Genomic DNA, 25,635 nt, shown 5'->3' with positions numbered 1-25,635 from the left:
TTCAAAAATATTTAATTCTTGCGATAGCTGCAAGGGTATATGAACTTCGGCTTGCCGAAGTTTGCTTTCTTTCTTGTTGTAATATAAATACATAAGAAAGAATGGAACCAAAAGGTGCTGCAGACCGGATGCAATTCTCTAAAATCAGCAGTCTGCAAGAATGAAATGCAAAACTCGAGACGCTGAGTGATTGGGTAGTGCACCCGGCACGAGGCGCTAAGTCAACGGTCCCACGCTAGTCCCGCTGATCAAGGCGGCCGAGTTATGCAGCGCTGCCGTCAAATCAGCTTGGTTTTCTGCCTAGCCTTCTTGGATAATTTTTAGGATAGTATCAATTAGTTCTTAACAGCCTGTTAAAAAGAATCCAAACGGATTCCAGGCTAATATTAAAACCAATAAACGGGTGTAATTTCAAAAAAAAAGAAACTAAGCAAGCATCGTCAAGACGAAGTTCAAATACCCTTGCAAAATAAAATATTCTTGAAAACATTAAAATTCAATTTACTTGCGTATATGTTTGAAAATATTGAAGCTATGATCATTTGCAGCTCAATTATTTGATAGTTCCTATGGCAGCTATATGATATAATTTTCTGATTTTAATTTTAAATGCGTAATTCTGAACCGTCAAGTTATTAATAAGTCAAAAAGAATTACAAATAAAAGTTTCAAAACAAAAAAGGTACATTGAAAAAATAAATGTTTTATATGTAAAAAAAAATAAATATTTATATGTATTGTTCCCATGATTTTGCTATATTTATGAAATATTTGACCACATGTCGAAGAACTAAAAATAATTAAAAAATAGCAAACTTATACTTTTTTTTCATTTATTTGTCTGGTTGTTCCTATGGGAGCTATATGCTCGATCCGGCTCGTTCCGACTTAAGTACTACCTTAAACATAAAAAAAAACTGATTTAAAACTGAGAGACTAGTTTGCGTAGAAACGGACAGACAGACGGACGGACAGACGAACGGACAGACGGACATGGCTAGATCGACTCTCCAAGTTATGCTGATCAAGAATATATATATATAGGGTTGGAAATGTCTCCTTCACTGCGTTGCAAACTTCTGAATGAAATTATAATACCCTCTGCAAGGGTATAATAAAGTAACAGTTTTCTTACTAATGTCAATCAATGCACGGAAGTCTCATCTTCACTTATGAAAGTAGCCAGTTGAGGAATGAATATCTTTAACGTTAAATAATAAATAACTATAATAAAGACAGTACCAAGAATCGAAAAACCGGTCGAATAAATCGGCTATTGTCTGATCTGTTGCTATCGTGTTTTTGCAAAAGATAGCGTGGAAGGATAAGTATAAGATTTACGCTTCATGCAAACGAAGTTATAAATCTGCTACTAAATAATCTGAAAGCTCAGCCGATGGCAGAATGTACGCGCTTGTTTAACAGATAAAGCTACCAGGGCACGATAACCTTATGCAGATAAATTCAATTGTGTTGAGCTCGTCAAAAAAATAGCTTTACTGTTGATGTTTATACGTACATGGTTTATAGCACGGTGAACTGGCAACGTTGTTTTTTTAGTAAAACTTAGGTGCACAGAGTCACTTTAAATAAGGGCTCTTTTCGTGTTCGTCGTCTTGAGTTTTTTTGGAAGCAGCACAATGACCAGGACTCCTGCGATTGAAGACTCCATAAATTTCCTATTTGTGGTCTACGTTTGTTGCACGTTGTTCACCGTGTTGACGGAGGTACCAGAAGACTCGTCGTAGACTGTGACTGCCTTTTGCCATGAAGTGGGCTTATTTTACAGCTGACTTCGCTACCGGGTCATCGGAATAGTTGACATAAGTGCCCTATTTTCTGGCTCAAGTGAATTTGGCTAAGTGGCATTTTGGGGTTTCTCTTTATTTGCTTGTGCCCCAGTGTCCGATAGATGTTTCTGCAAGTCGCTTACTTTTACTCTTTTGTTGCTGGTGATCATATTGGCGAACTAAGGAATTTCACAAACTGGGACCCAAACCTTTTTCCGCCTTCATACCCCTCTCCCGCAACAATTGTTAATTGTTAGCAAAATAAAAATCAAGGAAATTATTTTCCGACGAAATAAAGTTATGGATTTTTAAATCAAATTTTGGCATATAAGACGTTAATTTTTTTTAAACTAACAATCCTCTAGTCTTGGCATGGAGTTCGGAAGATTATAAAGCATTTGGTGGTCCAATTTTCCTATTCTTTAATAATGGCTTCCTTTAACTCCACTTTGTCTTCCATTGGCATAAGGTCGGTAACATAGATTGCCCGCAAAGGTTTTTACCGGGTTAAGATTCGGGCTCTTTGTTGGTCATTTCAAAAGTGATATACCCGACGCGGTAAAAAAGGACTTTGTGAGCTTTGACCTGTGGATAATTCACCAACTTGTCGGAAAGTACATATTTCTCCGAAATAATCCCCTCCAAAACCGTATCCAATAACTCAATATAAATTTCAGCATTACTTTTGTGTTTTACAAAACATATTAAAGAATTTCCGTATTATCCAACCGAAGTCCATATCATAAGATCCATGGAAGTTTATAGATACGTAAATTTTTTTTGGATTCCGTATATCGCGAGAAGTAAATTTATAACTCTGGGCCATCGTCTTTACATTTTTTTTTGATTCGATAAGAATTTAAATGGAAAAATTTCCGCTTCAAGTCTTGATTTTTGTATTTATTAGCAAAATTCAAACAATATTTTTTTGTGTCTGTGCCGTAGCTTAAAAATTTCCAGAATTATTTAAAGGTGCTATACTCGACGGGTCGATTTCGGAAATGACAACTTACTTTTTATTTGCGATGCTTTGGTATTTTTATTGACAGCTTGATATGGAGTTTTTCTCTTGTCTCGGCCGTTCACTAGAGTAGTTTTTAACTGTTCATTTATTTATGCCAACGTTTTCAGCATTGTCTTATTTAATAATATATCGTCTTTAGAACAGTTAGCCAATTTTCAAGTTGATAAGAGTAATAGCTTTGGAGATACTTTGAGAGACTTTAAAATCACTAAAACGATTTTCACGATTTCACATCATATCCTTAAATCAAATGAACGAAAAGGTATTTGTTCTACTAACCGTAAATAAATCTAACGGAAAATCATTGCGGAAGTATAAAATCAATTAACACACCTGATTTCAAAATTTAGATATAGTACTAAAATAACTTAAGTAATACGAATTCTATTAATAACTGTAACTCATTAATAACAATAAGCCACACGTGAATTTAATACTGTTTTACAATAATGGTATTTATTTAGGTGTAAATAAAAACATGTTATTAAAAGCCGCCTTATGTACTTACTTGATCTGCAAATCTTGCGTATTTGCCCTCTTCGGACAAGAAATCACTCGAGCATCTTTTTAAATGAGCAATCAGGTATTTTCTAATAGACTTCATCGATGGCAAGATAACACTGCATAAAACCGATAAAAGTGCCCAATTTTTTAAATTTACTCTTGAGTTTGCATCCGGATGATCCGTTGTCTGTTTAATCAATTGAAGATAAAGTTCATTTAACAAAGACTCCTTTTTCATACATTTTTCCATTATGGATTGAACTATTCGAACATGTTCATCCTCAGCACGTTTTATAGCTTCCCCTGTCAAATAGAAATTAATAAATATATCGGACATGAGGCAAATATACAATTTAAATGTTTTTTTTTAAATAGTTGAATATGACACTCAACATTTATTGTATGGTACTATTTTTAAGGCGTAAATAACGTTTTTCACCTGTTTTAACTTCGCTCATAGGTACAAAATGAACAAATGTATAATCTTATGTGCGTTGTTCAGAGAAAAAACACCGCTTTGAATATGCATTGAGCAAAACGGGAATTGGCGTATGTTTACTGTATTCAGTGAAAGCGCACCAAAGAGGGCAAATGACGCTCAAGGACGAGCAAGACTGACCTTCTTCATAAGACAAGGTAAGAAGTTCATCGACGAATCAGGTTGCCACAAGAGCAACCCTTTGCTGCTAGTGCTTTTTAAAGCTCACAGTCCTGATGTCCATACGTAAGACTGGTCTATTTCGAAGGTGGAAGCAAAAAAGGTGACTACCCGAATCGTTACGGCAAAAGAACGTCTTTTGAGCAGAACCGACCGAGAGGTCAATTCGATATGATCATCGATTAGTTTGCGCTCTTCACAGTGAACGGTCGTTTTTGTTTTGCGCTCCGAAGTTTCCCTTTTTATCGTAAACCACTGGTTTAAATTTGAACTTTTTAAATAACAGAACGCACTTAAGTGTTATTAACAACATTCCGTTCGCTTCGCATGTGTTTTGTGATTAATTTTTGTTAAATAAATTCTATCAATTTGGACATTTAATTTGGTGATTGGTTTGTTCTTGTAATTCTTTTGCCTAACTTTTAAATTTTCTTTTCTGTTGCTCTCAGTCCTTGGACGCTGTTGAAACGGCAAGCGCTCTAACGGTGATACTCTTTTCTACCTCTCTGAAATTCTCTCTGAGAAGTTAAACATCGTTGTAGAGTTGTTTGGAACGGCAAAATATAAACGTTGTTACTCTCTCTGACTCTCAATTGTTGGTGCATGTATGGGAGTTAATAGGTTTTAGGCTCCCGCTCTCCTCCGTTCTCTCTAACTATCTCGTTTCGTGGTGCCTAATATCGGAGTTAATCGGTATTACGCTCCTGCCTCGATATTCTCCCCCTCTCTTTCAAAGTTCTGGAGCTTCAAATTTTGTTCAGCTATATTTGCACCGATTAAGCGTGAATATGGCAATCTGTTCTGTGGCAAATTATTCAATTTCTTGCCATTCATGTCTATTCTATCATGGTTTGCGATGCTATTAAAAATAAATGTGTCTTACGCTACTATTTTGACGATTGCATCAAAATTGATAAGCATACAGTTGAAACTGGGCGGCTCACAAAAAGCTGTTAAAAGTTATCCGTATCCGTGGCGCTCAAATCGCAGCTCTATAGCCCTTTGCTATCCGAGCAAGATTCTCCCAAGCGCAAAAAAAAAACTGTCGGTGTGCATTCTTTGGCTAACGCCGTGGAACCCGCTCCCCGCGATTCGCAACCCGCACCACAGCAGCCGATCTTAGGTGCCACTACAATGGAACTAAGATCGGGGGATAAAATAGATTCAGCACTCGAATGTGCGGGTCGCGATGTGGTGCCGCCCGGGACATCTGCTTTGTACGATCTGTCCGAACAAATTAAAATAGTAGCCTTAACACCTAATGTTAACTTATCGTCTGGACTACCGGCCGAAATTGGTAGTTCAAATAATAGTTCTGCATTACCAAATCCAAAACATTTTAAAATACATATTTATTTCACGGCTGCCCCCTGACCTCTCATCACCAGATATTATGGATTATATCCGTAACAAAGTCAAATTGGATGATCTAAAGGTTAAACAGTTAAAATTTTCTTATGCTAAAAATGTATCATCAATTTAGATTGGTACTCCTTTTGCGCATTTTGCAACCCCGTGCTCAGCCAGTTTCTGGCCTGAGGGCATATTTTTGAATGAGTACGAAGCTTAGAAAAAAAAAACAGTTTAAAGGAAATGGGAAATTCCTTTAATCTCCAGCGCCTTCTAATTGCTCTTATATTCCAAAAAACTTTCCTCCTCATTTATACTTTTCTATCAAAGTACAAGAGGCTTACTTAGTAAGCTGGCTAAATAGTACTTTAAAAGCTTTTTATTTTTATCTTATGTTAGTTTGTTCACGAAAACCTTGTTAAAACCGGAGATTCTCAGCTCCGGAGCTTTTCCGGGTAAGTACACAATTTAAAGGCTTAATCGTCCTTTTTAGACGAGAAGGGGGAGTCTTAGTTGGTGTTGACTCGAACTTTGACTACTAACTTTTAATGAAATGAATAACATCGTATTTCTGGATACATAAATATTTAAACAAAAGATGACTTAAGTAATCTGTATCTCGTGTTGTTTAAGTCCGATTTAATTTTAGTTGGTGCCCTTAGAATGTTGAGCTTTCATACTATACAAGCTTCTTATAGGCTTATGACACTATACTGTTGTCCCCATTCATTGCTCATTTTTTGCTTTAACTTACGACTTTACGTAAGTGCGAGCAAGACAACCTATGACGATTCCAATGATCAATCGTCATGATTGATTCCAATCAATACATCAATGAGCAAAATTGTATTTAAAAACTACAATTTTGCTCATTCATTGGAGTTGACGACAAAACATAATAAAATAGCGAGACTTAAATGTATACAAAATATTTTTTTACCATTTAAAGGTAACAACTGAAAACCTTCAAACGTTAAAATTAGCGGAACAAACACAATATAATAAACAAAACAATAAAGTTTGAATTTAACGTTAAAAAGGCAGTGTGACCGTGAACTTATTACCAAAAAAATATCTCAAGCAGTATTCATATAGCTGTTTCTGTCTCTGAGCTTCAATGAATCCGTCAATGAATGAGGTAAACAATGTAGTGTCATACCTATACTAGAAAAGTTTTGTGAGCGATAATACAAACGCTCTGAAAGCTCATTAAATATCGAGACCGGCAACAAAAAATTAGCTATATTCTACAATTTTTCTTTGACAAAGGCGATAACGCCCTAATACTGTAGCTGCCAACCACAACTCTGTTTTGTACTGTCAACAATTGGACCGTTTGATGGAAGCAAATGCCCAGAAGCGCCCCGCCTTGGCCAATAGGAAAGGAATTGTTTTCTATCAGGACAACGCTAGACCGCACACATCAATAGCGACTCGCCAGAAGCTCCGAGAGCTTGGACGGGAGGTTTTTTGCATTCACCTTTTAGCCCGGACATCGCACCAAGTGACTACCACCATATCCTTTCAATGTCGAATGATTTGGATAGTGTAAACTTAGCTACAAGAGAGGATTGTGAAACCAGACTGTCTTAGATTTTATAAATAAGGACGGCTGATTTTATGAGATGGGTATCATGAAATTATTATTAAATTGATAATCGATTGTAGAAATAAATTGTACTTATTTGAAATAAATAGGTTAATTCTAACCATAAAAAAGCATTGAATTTCATGTATAAATAATGGATTTCGTTTTATTTGACCCTATATAATATGAGGTCTAACACCTCTTCCCATTCCAGAAATTCCCGGGTGCTAGGGACTACAGAGTTTGGTGTGTTACCTCCGTTAGAGATGGTATGCATGCATCGAGTTCTTCATAATAATATTTGCTTTTATCCTACCAGCCGAGTTTTTCTAAAATAGAGTATAAAATTTTTGTTTTAGACCAGAGAATAGCTCGTCTCGAGTTCAAAGTTGTTCTAGGAACGAACTAACTTATTCAAAATACAAATTAGTTTTAATAAGGTTACAGTAGTTTGTCCCTCGCTGTAGTTCCGTGGTTGATCGCCGGTTTGGTTGATTTATATTTGCACGATGGTGGTTCTGTGTAACCCTTGTAAGTATGCGGCTGGTTGGCAGATTTAGGTCGATACGGGGAAGGTGATTCCGCATAGCTCTCGTAGGTAGGTGGCCGGTTGGCCGATGGTCAGCTTTCGTCCACTGAAGCGTTATGACGATTACGCTGGAAGGGTAACTGCCCTCCGTTCACTGCTAGCCTAGAGACTCAGTCAGTGTTCAAATGATAAATTGATTAGCAACGGTTGCCGGAGTTTGTCTAATGAGGGATGCGCTCTTTATTGAATATAAATCAGAGCTAGACTAAGGGATTGACTTAAAGCTAACAGAGACTTGCAGCGGCCACGCAAATATGCTATGTTTGCAGTCTGCGCACGAGCATCCGGCTTATTGCATGGTCAGCAATTTGGCCGGAGCGATGTTGTCTACGTAAACTGTGGTCAACGACATTGGTTTGACTGGCCACAGTTAACTGCTCCCCCTTCAAAGTTAAGGCCGCCCTCAACCGAACCTAAATCTGCAAATACTTCTCTTATTTGGATTGCGGATCTTTTTGCTTTACTAAGTCGCTGGTAAGTGAGGTCAATGCAGATGAGCGCGCAGCATATTGCTCCTACAATAATTGCTGCGAGATGTGTTTGGTTGTTGTCGATCTCGTTTCTGAGCTCCTTGATAAACTCCAAGTTTCGTTCACTCAAGCGGTGAAGGCCATTTATCATGACCTGTTTGTCGAAGGTGATGAGGTGTGTGCCATTTATTCAACCGAACCTTGGCTGACCTGTCGTTGATGATTATGGTCCCTTCATCCACGTATATGATTGGGTTCGCCACCCCACCTGCAAGCAGTTCTTTGGCGCATGAACTCTCTGACGCCAAACGGCAGAATGTGGCTACCGGTGACACGGAGCAGTTTTTAATGACGTGAATTTCTCCGCCGCATTCCGCTATAATGTTGTCTAGTATCTGCAGCATTGTCTCACTATGGGCGACTTGAAAAATGGTTATCTTTTTACATGCTAATTTTATTTTAGGAAATTTTATGATGAAGTGTAAAACGTTCACGGACTGCACAATCTTCACTGACGAAACAGACAAAAGATCTATTATGGGAGTGTTGATGGGTTCTTCAAGCCAAACTAATTTTAAGTCTTCGTGATCTAAAATATTCGGACTGACAATATTAATTTTGGCAAGCGTTATTGCAAGCATTAAATTCTGTAATTCCATTATCAACATTCTGTTTCTAGCAAGTAGTGTCTCATATAAATGTACAGTATCTACTTGTGATTTTTTGACAGATCTCAGTATTTGATTAAAGGCCGAGTTTAGCTGATTAATTTGATTTTGAATTTAAGTGTTTATTTGAGTTTGCCTATTACTTGACTCAACTAACTTCATTTCGGTAAATCTAATCTACATGCTGATCATATTGTCTGTTTCCTCCATCACTCGCGCATATTCCGAGAGGTTTGCTGTATGAGTGACGAACGCGAACTTCTCCCACACTAGTATTTGGCCGTCAATGATGGGAACATACTTGGCCTGCGAATAATTAGTTATGCGAGGCGACGCCAAGGATAGGAAAAGATAAAATATGAGTCCGATCATGTGAAATTGTACTTTAGCTATATTTTTGCCCATAGAGAGGTAAATAAACTTAAACCAAAAAGTATGCCGGTGGCAATGAAACTTAAAGATAGGAAGAATTTATGCCAAGTGCCTTAAAAGTGTAATAAAAATGAATAAAGAAGGACATTATTTGATTGCATCATTTAAGGTTGTTCTTATGGACCACCCTCCCCGTAATGAGGACCGTGGTCCCCAGGTCCGCTTCTACAGCTCTTTCCTCGCACAAGGGTGTGAGTTCATTTCCTAGCCTTCTGTTGGATTTTACCAATACTTTTTCTCCAACTTCGAAGACCCTATTCCGCCGAGTCGCGTTTTCCCTGTTTCTTAGCGTGTTCTGGGCGCTTTTTATTTTTTCTTGGATTTCTGTTTGTAAGTCATCCGAGTTCGCCTGCACAACATCAGCTGGTCTTTTGTCAATGACCGTGTGAATTGATTTGTTGTATTTGGTTGCGGCTAATAAAATTATTTCCACGGTGTCGGTTATTCCACTGTCCATTTTTAAGCATCGACTGAGTTCCGATAGGGTACTATGGAACCGCTCTACTTGCCCGTTTGAAACACTATGCAGAGGCGGTGCATTTGCAACGCTAACGCCAAAATGGTGACTTAGCAAAGTAGAGATTCTGTGCGAGTTCAACGATGGTTCGTTGTCGCAATAGATTACCCTAGCTTTTGCAAAATAATTCATTAGCTGAGGTTGCACGACAGCACATTTCGAAAATTAGTCGATGGAGTATATGTCTATGTGCAATATTTCTCCTATATGAGAGGTGATTGGTGTTTCACCCAGACCTTTTTTTTTGATGCCTGCCATATTTGGCTCGCGCGCAATTCGCGACGATTTCGCTGGCCAATTTTGCCATCTTTGGGAAGTAATTCGGAGAGCACTTGCTTCATATTTTCCTGGGCCGAACTATGGGCCCTATTATGCTCGGCTGTGATTATTTCTCGCCTCTCAGCAACTGCGAAAATGTCTGTCACTTGACTCTTGCATTGCCAAAATTTTGTGGCTGGAAATTGTCGAACCAGCTGGTAGTACCAAGGTCAACGTGTGTAGGTCACAGTGTATGGCGATTACGCCATTAAGAACGATAATATCTGCGATTTCTCTAAGCAATGACTCTTTGCACGAGAAGCTAATTAAGTGACGCCTCTTGTTCCCAAAGCTGCGTTTGAATGGGGAGCGTGCCTCTTCGAGAACTAATTGGTTCTGGAAGCAATTCAGCGCTTTTTGTCCGTAGAATCAATGGTGTGGGTCAGGGAGAGTTTGCTGAGTATCGTGGCTATGCATGATTCAGCTTCCTGCTCTTCCATGGCATTGAGTGGAAGCACGTCCGAGACCAACTTCTCTTTGCCAGACTTATAAAAAATTCGCGCACCTCACACATCTATGCGCGCTTTCCAGCTTTCGGATTCGACTCCGAGACGGCAAAGATTAGGGGTTGTTTATCGGTAAAGTTATTTATGTCTTTTACTGAGTACAGATAGTGCCTTAACTTGGCCAATGACCAAATATTAGCTAACAACTCCCTTTCATTTCTAGCTTAATTGGTTTTCCTGTTCTTCAATGTCCTTGAGATCATTGTGATTGACGACCCTCTTGGAATAATACCGCGCCAATGCCACAGGCTGAAGCATCTGTCGTTAGATCAAATGCTTTTTATATTTCGAAGCTTCTCAAATGACGCATGACATCTTCAGATGCCAAGATATTTCGTAGCTTCTGAAACGCTTGTTGCTGCAACTCAGAGAACTGGACCGAAATGTTTCGTGACCTATGTTTACTAACCGTTCCGTTTTCCCCTTTTAAGATGTCCGAAATGGGTCTTACTATTGCTGCAAAGTCCTTTATGAAACATCTGTAGTAGCTTGCCAGGCCAAGGAATGATCTGACTTCAAACACGGATTTTGGTTCCGGGAAGTCTTGAATGGCTTTGACTTTCTCTGGTTCAGTTGTTGCACCATTGCTGGTGACTATTATTCCCAAGAAGCCTACGCTCTTTTTAAAGAAGCGTGATTTTTCTACAGACACCCTAATGTTTGCTTCGTTGAGGTTCTTTTATACCCAATCTACTTATCGTATGTGACATGCGATTTTTCATTTTCAGAAAAAATAATGACATCATCGATATATACGTAACAAAATATGGTTTCGCAAATTAACGTACGTACGTAACAAAATTTGCTTTCGCAAATTGTCGTCGATTGTCCTTTGAAAAATGCTGGCCGCTTCCCGTTTACCGAAAAGGAAGTTTTTTCGCGATCACGCTATGCGAGCATGATCTGGTGGTATCCTGACTAAGGTCCAATATTGTAAAATATTTGGCCTTGTCTAAGTTTCCCAATATCATGGAGATATTTGGTATGGGGTACTTGTCAGATACCGTTCTTTCATTTAGCTTGCAAAAGTCAATTACTAGTCGCATGCTTTTATTGCCCATTTCACCAGTTCCCTTCTTGTCTACTACCCAAATAGGGTTGTTGTACGGAGACACAGATTTTTGAATTATGCCGTTGCTCAATAGATTTTGGATTCCCTTGTTAAAAAAATCGACCGCCTCCATGGGGTACGGATACAGTTTTGCATAAATAGGTTCTTCATCTATTGTTCTTATTGTGGCTACTACCGAAGTATTATAGGGTACTGCCTCATTGGGGTCTACAAATGCCCTTTTAAGCATTTTTATAAAGGCATCTTTGATTTCAGGGGGCGCTTCAGAGTTATCTACGTTAGTAAAATTGACAACAGCACAGGTATGGAAGGAAATTTCTTCAACTTCCGTGCCCCATTTAAGACTCCCAGATTTTAAGCAAAGCGATGCCCCAGCCTGTGTTAACAGGTCGAGGCCGATTATCCCATCGAACGTTGATAAGTCCGATAGAATAAAAAATGTTGCTTTTATATTAAAAATTGAGACGATGCATTTCTGTGTTATTTAAGTTTTGCCATGAATTGAATGAATATTGAAAGGGGCTTCTACTGGACGGACGTCTTTTAGCCCCTTGTAAGGTCGAATATAAGGAATTTCATAACAGTCCCCGCTACTCTTCGTCTGAGGACGGGTAGCAGGGATTTTACCCTAAAAAATTGTTGGCATCCGAATCATATTCCTCGATGGCATCGTCATCGAACTTTGCCAATGCACTGGAGGCTGCGCTAGCATTAATTTTGTCTGCCTGCTCCCCGCTTTGAGTGACATGATTAACTCTTTGTCTTTTAATGGGGCCTGAACGGCCAGATGCAGCCGGTTTTTCGTTTTGGTAAGCCTGTGCTTGGGTCGGTTGTACGAACTTATAACGGGATGAGTCAACAACCGATGACATGTCTTTCGGCTTTGCCAAGAAGAGCACATCGGTGAGGTTTCGTTTGAGCGTAAACACGCGTAAAGCGTCCTCACGGAATTTGACACACAAAATTGTTGCCATTGACGGGTCGTTTGACATATGGACTTTATTTATTAATAAGGTAAGTTTTTTCTCAACCTCATCGTAATACTGTAGAATGGTCATGCCACCCTGTCTTAGGGTACCCAATTCCTGTTCAATGACATGCATTGGTCGCTGGTCCCTGAATGTGAAGTCGAGACGACTTCTTATCGCGTCGAAATTCAACACTGTGCCGAATGAGGACAGCACGGCGTCGGAGGTAACCGTCTGGTAGTGGCGCGAGCTATTATCATACGGTCTGAAAATGTGGTAAGCGGCCGTGGCTCCCTGTCGCCTGGAGACGTATGTTTCTTGTGCACCCGCGAATTCGGGCAAGCATTTTACAGATCTAGAGATTCGTTACATGGTACATTTTCATCTATTTGAATGGCCGTGTATGTTGTTGATGCAGTACATACTGCGGCCACCCTGCCGGCCAATTCCTCAATTTGTTGTCTTAATCCCTGTTCTCTTAGGTGGTTTTGAGCGGCCTGTTCTGAAAGGGCATTGCTAACTGCTGTCTGTATAATGGACCTAAGTTGCTTGGGACCCATAATGTCTGTAGGAGAGACGGGGGGCCTGCGTATTGGGTTGAGGCCTGGACTTGTTTTCTGTTCCTATATTGGAGAAACGGAGCACTCATGGGCAGCTGAATTAAACTGCAGAGAAATTCGTGCACGTAAGCCAAAGCGCTGCACAAACAAAGACAAAGTCGAAAGACTTTGGGGGTCGTATTTCATTTCAATTTCAACACAGTGAAAAAAAAAAACTGAAATGGCAGGCGAAATAGCTGTTACACAGAAAGAAAAATTATGTTGTTAAATAATTTCGCATTGAAAATTATAGTTTTTATATTTTGTTTGTTTATGTTCTTGCAAATCACACCAAAAGAAATAGTTTTTCTTGAAATAAAAAGTTTACTTGAATATTTGGGTAAATTTTCTCCACCGGACAGAATAAAAAATAACCTAACTGTGGCTCTTAAATTATATAATTATAAACACTGAGATTTTTCAAAAACTCACTTCACACTCGTTTATTTATATATTTTGAATTTTTTGCTTTGTTGTTACCGGGACAGAATTTAATGCTTGTGTTTCCTAAGACTTTACAGTGATCCGAAATATATAAATTTTTGGTCGAAGACATAAAAGATTTGGCCGAAAAGTTCACTTACATGTTTTGTGAATTGTGTGTTTGTTGCGCAGCTTCGTTTTCCCCGCGCCGTCGTCACTTTTAAATTATCAAGTTTTTGATTTATGCGGTAGGGTAATACGTTACCACTAGTTGAGCGACAATTAGTTTTAATAAGGTTTCAGTAGTAAGTCCCTCGCTGTAGCTCCGTGGTTAATCGCCGGTTTGGTTGATTTATGTTGGTACGAAGGTGGTTCTGTGTAGCCCTTTTAGGTATGCGGCTGATTGGCCGATTTACGTCGATACGGGGATGGTGATTCCACGTAGTTCCCGTAGGTAAGTGGCCGGTTGGCCGATGGTCAGCTTGGACAAAAGCTGAAGAGTTATGACGATTACGCTGGAAGGGTAACTGACCTTCGTACACTGCTGGCCTAGAGACTCAGTCAGTGCTCAAATGATAAATTAATTAAAGGCGGTTGTCGGTTTGTTTAATCAACGATGCGCTCTTTATTGAATATAAATCAGAACTGAACTTGACTTAAAGCTAACAGAGGCTCGAAGCGGCCACGCAAATATGCAGTTTTTGCAGTCTGCGCACGGGCATCCGGCTTATTGCATGGTCAGTAATTTGGCCGGAGCGATTTTGCTTACGTCAACTGTGGTCAACGACTTTGGTTTGGCTGGCCACAGTTAACTTACATACGAAACAAAAAACTACATACTAATTTTGTGCTAAGTAATATAATATTAATGCTTTTAATAGTAGAAATTATGTGTCAGAGTTTGTTATAGAGAATACATAGCACTCTAAAAGGTTCATCTAAATAACTCCAAGCTGGTGAGGAAAACTCCAGGATTGGACGAACTAATGAAATGAACGAAGTCTTTGTAACATAGGGATCATCAAATTCAATCACTTCCCAGTCTTTATTTACCATGGCAGAAATATGGTCAGAAAACTTAAGTTTTGTGTCCAAAAGGACGCCAAGGTCATCAATATGTCTAATTCTTGTCAATTCACAATTCACTTGACAAAACCAAACTGGACGGAGATCGGTAATTAATAATGTAAAAAGAAGTGGACCCAGGTAGTTCCCTTTTGGGACGCCTGAAGTAATTTAGATTATTTAAGAAACAGAGCTTTTAAAGAGGACTCGTTATGTCCTATCACTAATGTAACTCAAAATCCATGTTAGAAGATCATTTGATAGCTTCCGAACAAGAAGAGATTTACATGATTACATGGATCAAACGATTTTCTAAAGTCAGTGTAGGCAACGACAGTCTGGAGGTTATTTTTGAAGGCATTTATAACAAAAGACGTTAGTTCTAAAAGGTTTGTAGAGAGGTCGTACGACTTACCTACGACTTATACACTCGTGTTGGATATATTCGACCTTCAGAGATGTTGCAAGTCGTGCGGTAATAATGTTTTCGAAAGGCTTGGCCAATTTGAAAATAGCTCTATAATTGCTTGAATTTGATTTTTTTCACTTTTTATGAAGGGGATTAACAAATGACTTCTTCAGTGGTCTGCAAAGGTCTTTGCGCAGTATTTAAGCGCATAGCCTGGGACACCGTCAGGTCCTGGTACAGACCAACGAAAACGATAGCGATGCTGGGCAAGAGGCGGATTTATTTATTTCGCCAACAGAACAGTCTTTAGCTGAGTCATTCTTTAAGACGTGTTTATGTATAAATGGATACCCGAAATAAGAAATATGATCATAAATATTATGAATAATTACATTTATAGCGTTTCCATGAAATAATGTTGGGAAGCTGAGGTACAAAACAGTCTTGATTTGGGAGTTTTTCAGTTAATATATGCGCACCGCTCAATGGTTGGGAGGGTTGTGATGTGCTGCTGCAACATCATCTAGCAGCATTGACTGACTCGAATTAAGCTTATCTTGATTTGAGTATAATAATTGTAAAGTTTATCAAGGTGAATGGTATTAATCTAAGGACATAGGACTTTCTTTTTAATATGGGCCTTGAGGTTGAAGTTGGAATGGGTGAAGAACCCCTCACAGGCTGCTTTTGCAAGTTGTATCCCATAGACACTCTTCTCTGCCGATAGGATACTTAAGGATGTTACATATTTGGCTTAGTGTTAACAAAATCATTAAACTGTTTTGGATCTTGTGAAAACTAAAATTTGACCAAACACTTAAGTACCTGGAAAAGGCGGCTTGCGAACCACACGCTTTATATTTATTATAATGTCTGGACTTAATATTATCCTTTAACTCTGTTCCTGCATCAAAAGTAAGTTCTGAAGCTAGGTGATAGGGATCTTGAAATTGCGTAAGTGGCAACGAAACAAAACACAAACGACTTCTGGATTTGACACAAGACACATATCCTCTTAACGTTCTAAAGAAATATAAAGTTTACTTGAAACAGCGCAATGTCAAGTAAGCCGTCAAGCTGCGCCTAAGGAAGTAAATTATTTGTTTTTCGCCCGGGGACCAAGTCATTAGGTTTATTAAAATCACCTAAAACTATCAACTGATCTCTGTCTGACAGATTACTACAAATGGACTGTACAACGGACAGTTGGTTCGCATAAATTGGAAACTCAGATGATGGCGGTATGTATAATATGAGCAAGTAATATATAGGGTGAAGTAAAAAGTAACTATTATTTGTAAATGGAATTCAAAGATTTTGTTTTATGGTTAGAATTAACCGATTTATTACAAAAAAGCACCGTTTTTTTCCACCATCGATTGCCATTTTGATGGTAATTTCATGATACCCCCCTCATAAAATCCTTCGTCCTTATTTACAAAAAAACTGGGCCAGTCACAATCTTTCACAATCGTTTCTTGTAGCTAATTGTACATTTTCCAAATCGTTCGACATTGATTGGAAAGGTGGTAGTAGCTTGGTGCGATGTCCGGGCTATAAGGTGGATGCAAAAAAACCACCCATCCAAGCTCTCGGAGCTTCTAGCGAGCCGCTATTGTTGTGTGTGGTCTAGCGTTGTCCTGATGGAAAACAATAATCCCATTGGCCAAAGCGGTGCGCTTCTGGGCAATTGCTTTCTTCAGTCGGTCCAATTTTTGACAGTACAAAATTGAATTAAGTGTTCATAGTAGAAAATTCCTTGCCAATCCCAATAAACACACAGCTAAACCTTTCTGGCCGTTTATCCTGGCTTAGCCACCGTCTGGGCCGGCTTATCCTTCTTCGACCACGACGTTGTCGTAAGTGACCCAATTTTCATCACCAGTCACCATCCTCTTCAAAAACGGGTCGGTTTTGTAGCGATTCAGCTGCGATACGCAGATCCAAATTCGGTCCAAAAGTTTGTATTTGATAGCTCATGTGGTCCAAGAGGTTTTTTTTTATAGCTCATGTGGCACCCATACATCAAGCTTTTTTGTGTACCCAGCCATTCTTAAATGGTTCCAATCTTTTTTTGAGCAATGTTTAGCTCCTGGGCAATCGATTTACTGCTTGAATGACGGTCAGACTCAACGATTTCCATTATTTTGTCCGCAATTGGCATATTGGTTGGTATATCTGTCTGGTCCCCACATTTGAGCTATAGAGGCATTCTGCCTGGAGGATCCAATTAAGTGGCGTTTTATTTCCCCTCGTTTGCCTCACCTTGGAAGCCTCTGGGAGGCTGCAGTAAAAACGGCCAAATTTCATTTTCATTGTTTTGTTGGTTCATTTTTATTATCGTTCAATGAATTGCGTACACTCATTTGTCACATTTCGGCAATTATCAACACACGACCTTTACTCCCTCTTTCGGAGAATCCGGCAGATCTTGAGGTGCTAACTCCTGCACACTTTCTTGGCACACTTCCGCTGGTGTTGTACTCTAACCCTGATTTCACACAGCTGAACTTTAACCGTTTGGACCGCTGGCAGAGAATTGTTTTTTTTTCAACAAATCTTCTGGTTATGGTGGCGTGAAGAGTATTTGACCCTGCTGCAGCAACAAGTCAACGATGTCATGGTTCAAAACGAGATCTAGCCAAGGTCATGGAATTGGTGCCTGGATCTGATGGAGTTGCTCGTGTGGCAGTGATACGAACTTCAACTGAAACCACTCGAAGAGCTGTCTGCAAGTTGTGCGTGCTGCCGAAGCAAGATCTGGTTGAAAGGCCTGGTCTTCCTAAGGGGGGAGAATGTTCGGTCATGCCACAGTCTAATTAAATTCATATAACTTCAAATCTTAACGTAAATTAAGTTCTCGATGTTTTCCTTTCCTATTCGCCATGCGTGGCTATCTTTCAATTATTGTAATTGCTACTCCTTTTTTGAATTCCTTTCGCCAATCGCTGCCAGGCCCGTTAAGGTTTGAGCTAGTGCCAATAACATCTTGGTAGTCAATATCACGATGAGGTCTATACAGACATCCAATAAGAGTCTTGCTAAGGACAACTCGGATTTAAATAAAGGAAGAGAATGGTTAACAGAATCAAAAGCTTACTAAAGCCTGTATATAACAGCAGTCTGGATTTTATTATTAAATCCTTTAACTATAATAGATGTAAATTCAAGTAAGTAAGATACCTATGCTTATAAGGTGATATTAGCGAGGAACACAAATGTTGCAAATGAGAAGTAATAATGCGCTCAAATTCTTTAGGTATTGCAGACAATTTAGAAATACCTCTATAATTTTAAACATCCGTCTTTCCTCCCTTTTTATGGAGTAAAATAATAAAAGAATCTTTCCAGGTAGTTGGGAAAACTGATGTTGAGGCAGACAATTGAAACAGTCTAAGAATTGGTTTACAAATAGTTGAGGCACAAAACTTAAGAACGCACCCAGGAAGCCCATCCGGCCCTGGAGAGCATGTTGGTGTTGTGGTCTCCAAAACCCTTACAAGAGAACTTCTGTTATAATCGGCGAAAAAGTACAATTTGACAAGTTTATATTGTAGACAAAAAATTCTTAAAGTTTGGAAGAACTTGGCAAATAAATCAGCAATTTCAAAGTCAGTCAGTATACGCCTGAGTTTAATTTTACTATTGAAGGCAAGGCGGAGTTTTTCGCTTTACGTTTCCAAAGTACAAAAATTGCTTTTGATACATAGAATAGCATTAAGTGTTACGAGCATTAAAATCCGATCGAACAATAAAATATTTCAAAAATTCAGATGGCTCGCCGGTCCATTTGTATTTTTTGTGTGTTTGTTTTTAGGTTTTAAAGTTTTTGAAGCCCTTGTGTGAACGACGGAGGTCTGTTATGTCCTGGAGGAAGACTGTCAGGTACGCATTCATTAAAAAAGTGTTTAAAACGCTACAATATAATTCAGTGGCACTTTCCATATCCATGCAATTGAATAAGTTGTCACGTTGTATTCGGAAATCACGTAGTTTAGCATATCAAAGTCTTATTTGCGGAAGCATTTCGTTTTAGTTAGAGAAACTAACTGGGAAAAGGTATCAGGGCAGGAAATAGTCAACTAGAGGGCCAATTCTAGATAAAACGACGGTTCCAAAACAAATACCAGATCTTTTTGCCTATTTAAAGAGCTAATTTGTTGTAATGATAGGTCTAAAAGTCCATCAACAAAGTCATGATCCGACAAGGCGTGCAAACAAGTAAGTCAGTAGGAGATGACTAAGATATATCTGGGAGATTAAAGTCTCGCAAAACAATCAATTGATCCCTTTCAGAAAGTAGAAATAGAAAAGATTTAATTGCAGACAATTGATGTCCAAAAATTATAATGACAGATATAAGATCAGGTTACAATAATAAATCAGGAATGTAAGAACACTTTTACACTATTAATTTCTATTTAATAATAAGTCCCCTTACATTTTGATAGGCTAAAAATATGGAAGTGTTCAGTTTTTTGGCACAGACTCTAGACACAGACTTTGTCTGTCAGTAACTAATTCTTCTATTATAAGTTTATTATCAGGCCAGAAACTTTTATTATTTAAAACATTAAAAGCTACTGGAGGAACAGATACTTTAAAAAATTAAAATTTAAATTGTTCAACTGTAATGTTTGCAGATGTGTATTTTTCTTGAATAAATTCCAAATCATCATCAGATGTGGTTTCGGGTGTAAATCGAGAAACAAATAATTGTTTCCTATGAGGAATAACTGAAAGTTTCTTTTTACCATCGCCAACACCTTGAATACTTTGAAAGTTTTTACTCCGAGTTTCTGATGATGGGAGTACTTCAGTGCACGCAGTACGATTAGTAACAACTGGCTGTAAAGCTTTTGATCCACCGGGCTGCTCTACAATTTCTCCAGTGACATGGGCTGATGAGCTAGGTGCCGGTAAAGACTTATTAACAATATTTAAAATTTGAATTGCGGCAGATTCCTTTTCTGAATTTAAAGAAGCGCCTGTTCCTATGGAATTGTTTTTTTTACGCTTGGGTGACTCAGCTAGCAGTTTTTTATTACTAAATTGTTCACTTACCGCGATAAACCCTTCAGTGAGTGGTTTTAATACTCCAAAATGATTCTTAGAACCGTCACGAGTCTGCCTCATAAAGCCACACATCTCAAGTTCCATTTCCCTGCAGGACTTACATGACCACTTGAGGCCAGTCCGCAGGTCAATGTAATCTCTTACTCTGCCAACGAATCCTGCACATGCATGCTTGTATCGCATAGCCAGCAGAAAAAAAGTGCACAGGGATTAGACAATGTTCATGCCAAGTAGGCTTTCGTATTAGTTGCCAGTGTAGAGTAACAGATCTCAATCCGCTGTCCCTACGCTATTCCTCTCCTTCCAAGTCTCCGTTCTGAAGCGCTCTAGATAAGTTCAGCTTATGTTAGTTTAAATTTACAAGTGTAAATAAACACGTGCATGTCACCCAGAAACCCCTAAATTCTCGAGTCTTTTATTTTCGCATTCCTATTCTAACCTTAAGAAGCCACCAACCTCAGCCCGACATTTTGATCGAATCGAGCCAGATTTCCTCCAACAGCTTGAACCGCTTCACATCCAATATATCAGTACCGGTCATGCAATCAGAATTTCACTCGCACTCGCGAGAAGCTATTGTAACTTTAAAACTCATTTAATGGCTCTTGAAGAGCTTGAATAATTTTGTGTAGATCACTCTCAATTTGGAAACAAAGGTGTCCACAAGTTTTGTCTGTCCGAATTATTATTTGGAAATAAATTGCCGTATCGGCCTTCGTGATTTTCTCGAACATTTTGGCGCCCATTGGTGGACATTTTGTGCCATAAAATTGGACACTTCGAGGAGTTTATATCTTTGGACATTTTCGTCGGACCTATTTCGTAGGAGCCGTTGGACATTTATTTGAAGCCAGATCGTTGAAAATCGATTTATCGATTTATCAACCGAAGGCAAAAGATATCATCGTTTCTTTGAAGTAGTAGAAACCAAAAGACAGCATTTACTGAGGAAATTGTAAAACTAGAAAAATACGCTAATATCCATGCTGGAACTCAAAAATTAAACCCGTTCTAGTGGTCGCCCCCATCGCTCACAACGCTAAATTCCCCTTGGTAATGCCACAATGAGACACTTACATAGAACCTACTGTCACGCGGGTCCACGGTCGTTGGTTGGGTTTCTCAGACAAGTGATTTGGGTTATAAGCACACGTCGCGACTGCAGTACTATTGTACAGCAGTGCGTTAATTTTTTTCACTATAAACCGAAACTTCTATCACAGATAATAGGTAATTTACCAAGAGATCGCTTGCATGGAAATATACCCTTTGAAGTAAGCGGGGTGGTTTTCTTTGGGCCTGTTAAAGTCTCACTTGGAAATCGGGGAAAGCAGCCAATCAAGAGGTACATAACAGTGTTCACACATGAACACGAATACATATAAGTATATGAGCTGAACGGAGCAGCCACTTGTAAAATGACCTCCTGTGAGCGGTCACAGAATATCTTTAGCTACAAGTGCTATCAGGGTAATTGTGATCTCCCTTATCGCACTTAAGAATGTTTTCTTAGTTTAGGGATAAAAAAGTCACACCGTGGATTATTAGAAATAAGATAATGACTTCAAATATAAGATTTTATGAGTTCTGTGCATGTCACTTGTCAATGGAGCCGGAGCCATAAATTACGATCTGTTACTTAAAATCCAAGGGGACAGTTGTTAGCACTTGTAATCTGTAAGTGCAGGCCACTTGAGCCTCTAAATATTATCACTTTAAATGTTTCCCACACTACACAAAGGACTTGTGCGGGGATCAAAATATAGCTCTCCCGCTCACGGCAAAACGGATGCGGTCTCGGCCTACGCAGAGATAAGAAAAAAAACAACCCGTGCATTAAATGATCGTAAACACAAGTACAAAAACAAACAAAAAATTAAAAACCCAACAAAAATTTTTTTGGTGAACTCGCTAAAAATTAAAAGCACCAGCAACTAAAATCAGCAGAGTCTACAGAATCTACAGAGGCGCAACTACCAACATCAGCGTCTACAACAACGTCTACGGCACCAGCAACTACAAGCAACAGCATCGTCAGCAGCAGCATATACAGCAGCGGCCACGACAACAGCAGCACCTACAACAGAAGCGACGACATCAACGAGCAGCACAACAAGATAAGATATAAGCTAATATAGTATTTTTAAAAATTATAAGAAATATTTGTTGATATAATGGTGTCCGAGCAAGTTTTAAATCTGCTTAAAAGGCAGTCAGAAATTTGCGATAAAGGTGGTAGAAATTTCTCAAGCGAGGAGATCGAAATCATAAACGAGCTAGAAAGGGAATTCATATCCAATCATAATTGTTTGGTTAAGCTTGGTACAGTAGACCATGAATACTTCACAAAAAAGAGGTATGACCAGGTATTATGTAGAATATGATTTAACCCTTAGCGAGTTGGAATTCGATATTCAAAATATTTCAACTGAAATCGATGAACAAATTAAGGGAAAAGTTGCAAATAATTTGGAGGTGGTTAGTATAATAGAAAATTTGTCAAGCCTACCAAAAATTGAGGTGTCCACATTTGACGGTGACACCAAAGAGTGGGACCTTTTTCAAGAATTGTATGTGGAGTTAATACATACAAGGGAGGATCTTAGTACCTCCTTAAAATTTAATTATATGAAATCAGCCTTAAAAGGTGAAGCCCGAAAAGTTGTCGCTCAACTATTGTTGGGTTCCTCAGAAAATTACGATGCCGCTTGGGAACTTCTAACCAGCGGTACGAAAACAATCGTAAAATTTTCTCGGAGCACCTAAATCGCCTGATGGAGCTGTCAATTTTAAATATTGATAATGTCAGGCAGATAAAAAATTTCATCGACACCATTAATGAAGCGATACACATCCTAAAACTTAAGGCCAATCTGTCCGACGAAGTTGATGTGATATTTGCTCATATGATGCTCAAAAAATTTAATACAAAAACTCTTCAACTGTATGAGAGTCACATTAAAAAAACAAAAGACATCCAGAAATTATCGGCGGCTGTGTTCGACTTGCTCTGTACAGGAAGAAACGCCTCTCAGAAAGTCTTTCGGTACTCATAATAATTATAGCTTTCCCAGGCCAAATAGTTTTCTAAATTGGAGTGATCGCTGCCCAATCTGCAAAATTATGGGACACACCGTAACCCAATGTCACAAATTTAAAGGAATGAATCCGGCAGAGCGGTTGGATAACGTAAAAAAGGTGCAATTATGCTTTGTAATAAAACCCATCACACAATGCTGCAAATGCTCATAATCAATAAATGGAATAAATTTAATGAGAACATACATTCAAAGAAAATATTGGATTTTTGAATTGAGAAATTCTTCAAAGAAAAATTCAATGCGAGCATTCAAAAATGGAATTAGTCAATTTTCCAGAGGAAGGAATTTTAACTCTAAGGTCGGATTGCACAGCTCGCACAGACGATAAAATACTAGTAGCACAATATGATATTAAAACAGAGAGGAAAGATGTGATATCACGGAAATACCGAAAATTGTTTGGAGCCCATTTGAGAGCCACTCAACCAACCATAGTGCAGAAATTGATAGGCTATCAAAAGAATTAGCAAATTTAAAGGAACACATATAGAATTGAAGGGATTAAGTGTACATCATATATCTGGTCATACCTCTCTAATTATATGTATGTTGATCGTTGTAATTTTAATTATATATGCAATACGTTAGTGTAGCATTAACAGGCAATTGCAAGCCATAATTTTTGAGGCCGTTTACAAGATGTTTAATTATTTAAGCATAATTGTTAAATAAATAAAATGTTTGTATATTGTAAAATTTTGTATTTTATATGTCAATTATAAATAAAAACTGCACTCCTAATCTTGGATGCCCTTGGCAGAATGTTCACACACGAACACGAATACATAAGTTAAAAGATTGGTTATGATTTTTATATAAAAAAATCAAACTTTCCTTTATTGAGTTGGATTAAGAACTAACTTACTTAGATTAAACAATTGTTTTTATAGCTACGCGTCGCTCCATCGCTGCCGCCGTCTCTGCCGCTGTTGATGTTTCTGCTGACGTTCTTTCATATTATTGGTTGCTGCTCTTGGTCGCCGTCGCCGTTGGCCAAACTTAATTGTAATTGGCCAGTGCATTTTAATTATAGTTTTTGTTGTATGCACTAAGTTGAGTTCGATCAACTTTAGAAATTGGCTATTCTGCATTCCCACGATCGCTGACCAAAAGGTGCAAGCTAAGTTCGTTAGAACTTTATTGAGAGCATTGCTTTGCTGTTAGTTGTGCAATTAATGCTTTCTTCTTCGGTTTGGGAAATTCTATTATTGAGGGCATTGCTTTGCTGTTTGTTGTGCAATCAATGCTTACTCATTTCCTCTGTCTGAGAAATTGTATTATTTTGGGTGTTAACTCTTCCCTCCTTAAACGCGACTGTCCTCGGTCGCAACGTAGTAGAGTACAGGTCCGGAGTGCGTGGGCTTTTCTTGCGTTTCTGGCACAGAAACTGGTGTCCTTTCCGTTGACCTACGTCTTCGTAGGAGTTCCGTGATTGATCCTATTATAAGTAGTAGTAGGATGATGGCGGATCCGTAGCTAACGGAAGATTCTATGGTTGCCTTGCTTCTTAATTTTTCCAGCGCTTTTGTGTTGTTAATGTTGAGTTCCTTGACCATTTGTAGTGAGAGAACTTCCTCTAACTTAGTCTTTTCGCCCAATAGTTGGAATAACGGAGGTTCTGGTTCGACTACGTTGATTTCCTTTGACTTGAAGATGGTTTCACCAATTGTTACCGTCGAATTACTATATTGTATTATGAAAGAGCCTTGCAGTTGTAGAAGTTTTTCATCTAGTGAGACTGGTCCATTGAAGTTGTTTAGCACGTGCCTGGTAGTATTTCTTCGAAATCCGGTATATGTTGATTGTTGATCATCTTACATTCTGGTTCTCGAAGGTTTAATAGAGCGTTTACGCAAGTATCATTGCTTAAGTCTAACAAATTTTCTGAATTACAAATTGTCTTATCATTATAGGATTCACAAGGTTTAATTATTGCCAATAATTGTCTCTTACATTCAAAAAAATTTTCATATTTTATATCATTGATTATTTGGGCTTTTTTTATTGCTTTAATTTTTTAAAGTTCTACAATTATCTGATTCAATGGTTGGTAAGCTAATAATGTAAATAAGGTCGTTGCCATTTGTGGCTAACTTGATTCGAGCAAATTCCAATAATTCTTCTATGTTAAAAAAATAAGTTATTTTCTTTTTAAAAATTTCTTCCACTATTTTGGTTTCTGTGTTTGTAAGTACAAATGAATTTATTGTATTAGATTTGGCCCATGTAATTGCGTATATTATGTTAATTATTTCTTCTTTTATTAATTGAATTTTATACTTTAAAATATTTGCTTTCTGATTTATGATTTCTTCCGAGCTCTGGGTAATTTTCAACATTGCATTAGTAGCGTTAGTAAGTTGGTTTATTTTTTGATTAATTAATCTGTTAATTACTACTTGTCTATTGTTGTTTTCTAGCTGCTCATTTATCTTGTCTTCTAAGATCTGATAGTCGTGAATTATTCTGTGAATTGGAATAGTCGAGGACTGTAGTTATTCCCAAGCA

At 38.3% G+C, this 25,635-nt stretch overlaps 1 protein-coding gene across 5 annotated transcripts in view; it reads right to left on the bottom strand.

The window, feature by feature from the left end:
• Positions 1-25,635, bottom strand: part of LOC108136797 (myosin-I heavy chain) — a 1,412,760-nt gene that overhangs the window by 290,873 nt on the left and 1,096,252 nt on the right. For all 5 annotated transcript variants that reach the window (XM_041710095.1, XM_041710096.1, XM_041710097.1 and 2 more), the window contains one exon: positions 3,323-3,621. In XM_041710095.1, coding sequence (XP_041566029.1) covers positions 3,323-3,621 — 299 coding nt within the window. The remainder of the gene's footprint in view (positions 1-3,322; positions 3,622-25,635) is intronic.

This window comes from Drosophila elegans, unplaced genomic scaffold (assembly GCF_018152505.1).
Source record: "Drosophila elegans isolate 14027-0461.03 unplaced genomic scaffold, ASM1815250v1 contig_767, whole genome shotgun sequence".
NCBI lineage: Eukaryota > Metazoa > Arthropoda > Insecta > Diptera > Drosophilidae > Drosophila > Drosophila elegans.
This window is presented reverse-complemented; position numbering and strand designations above follow the sequence as displayed.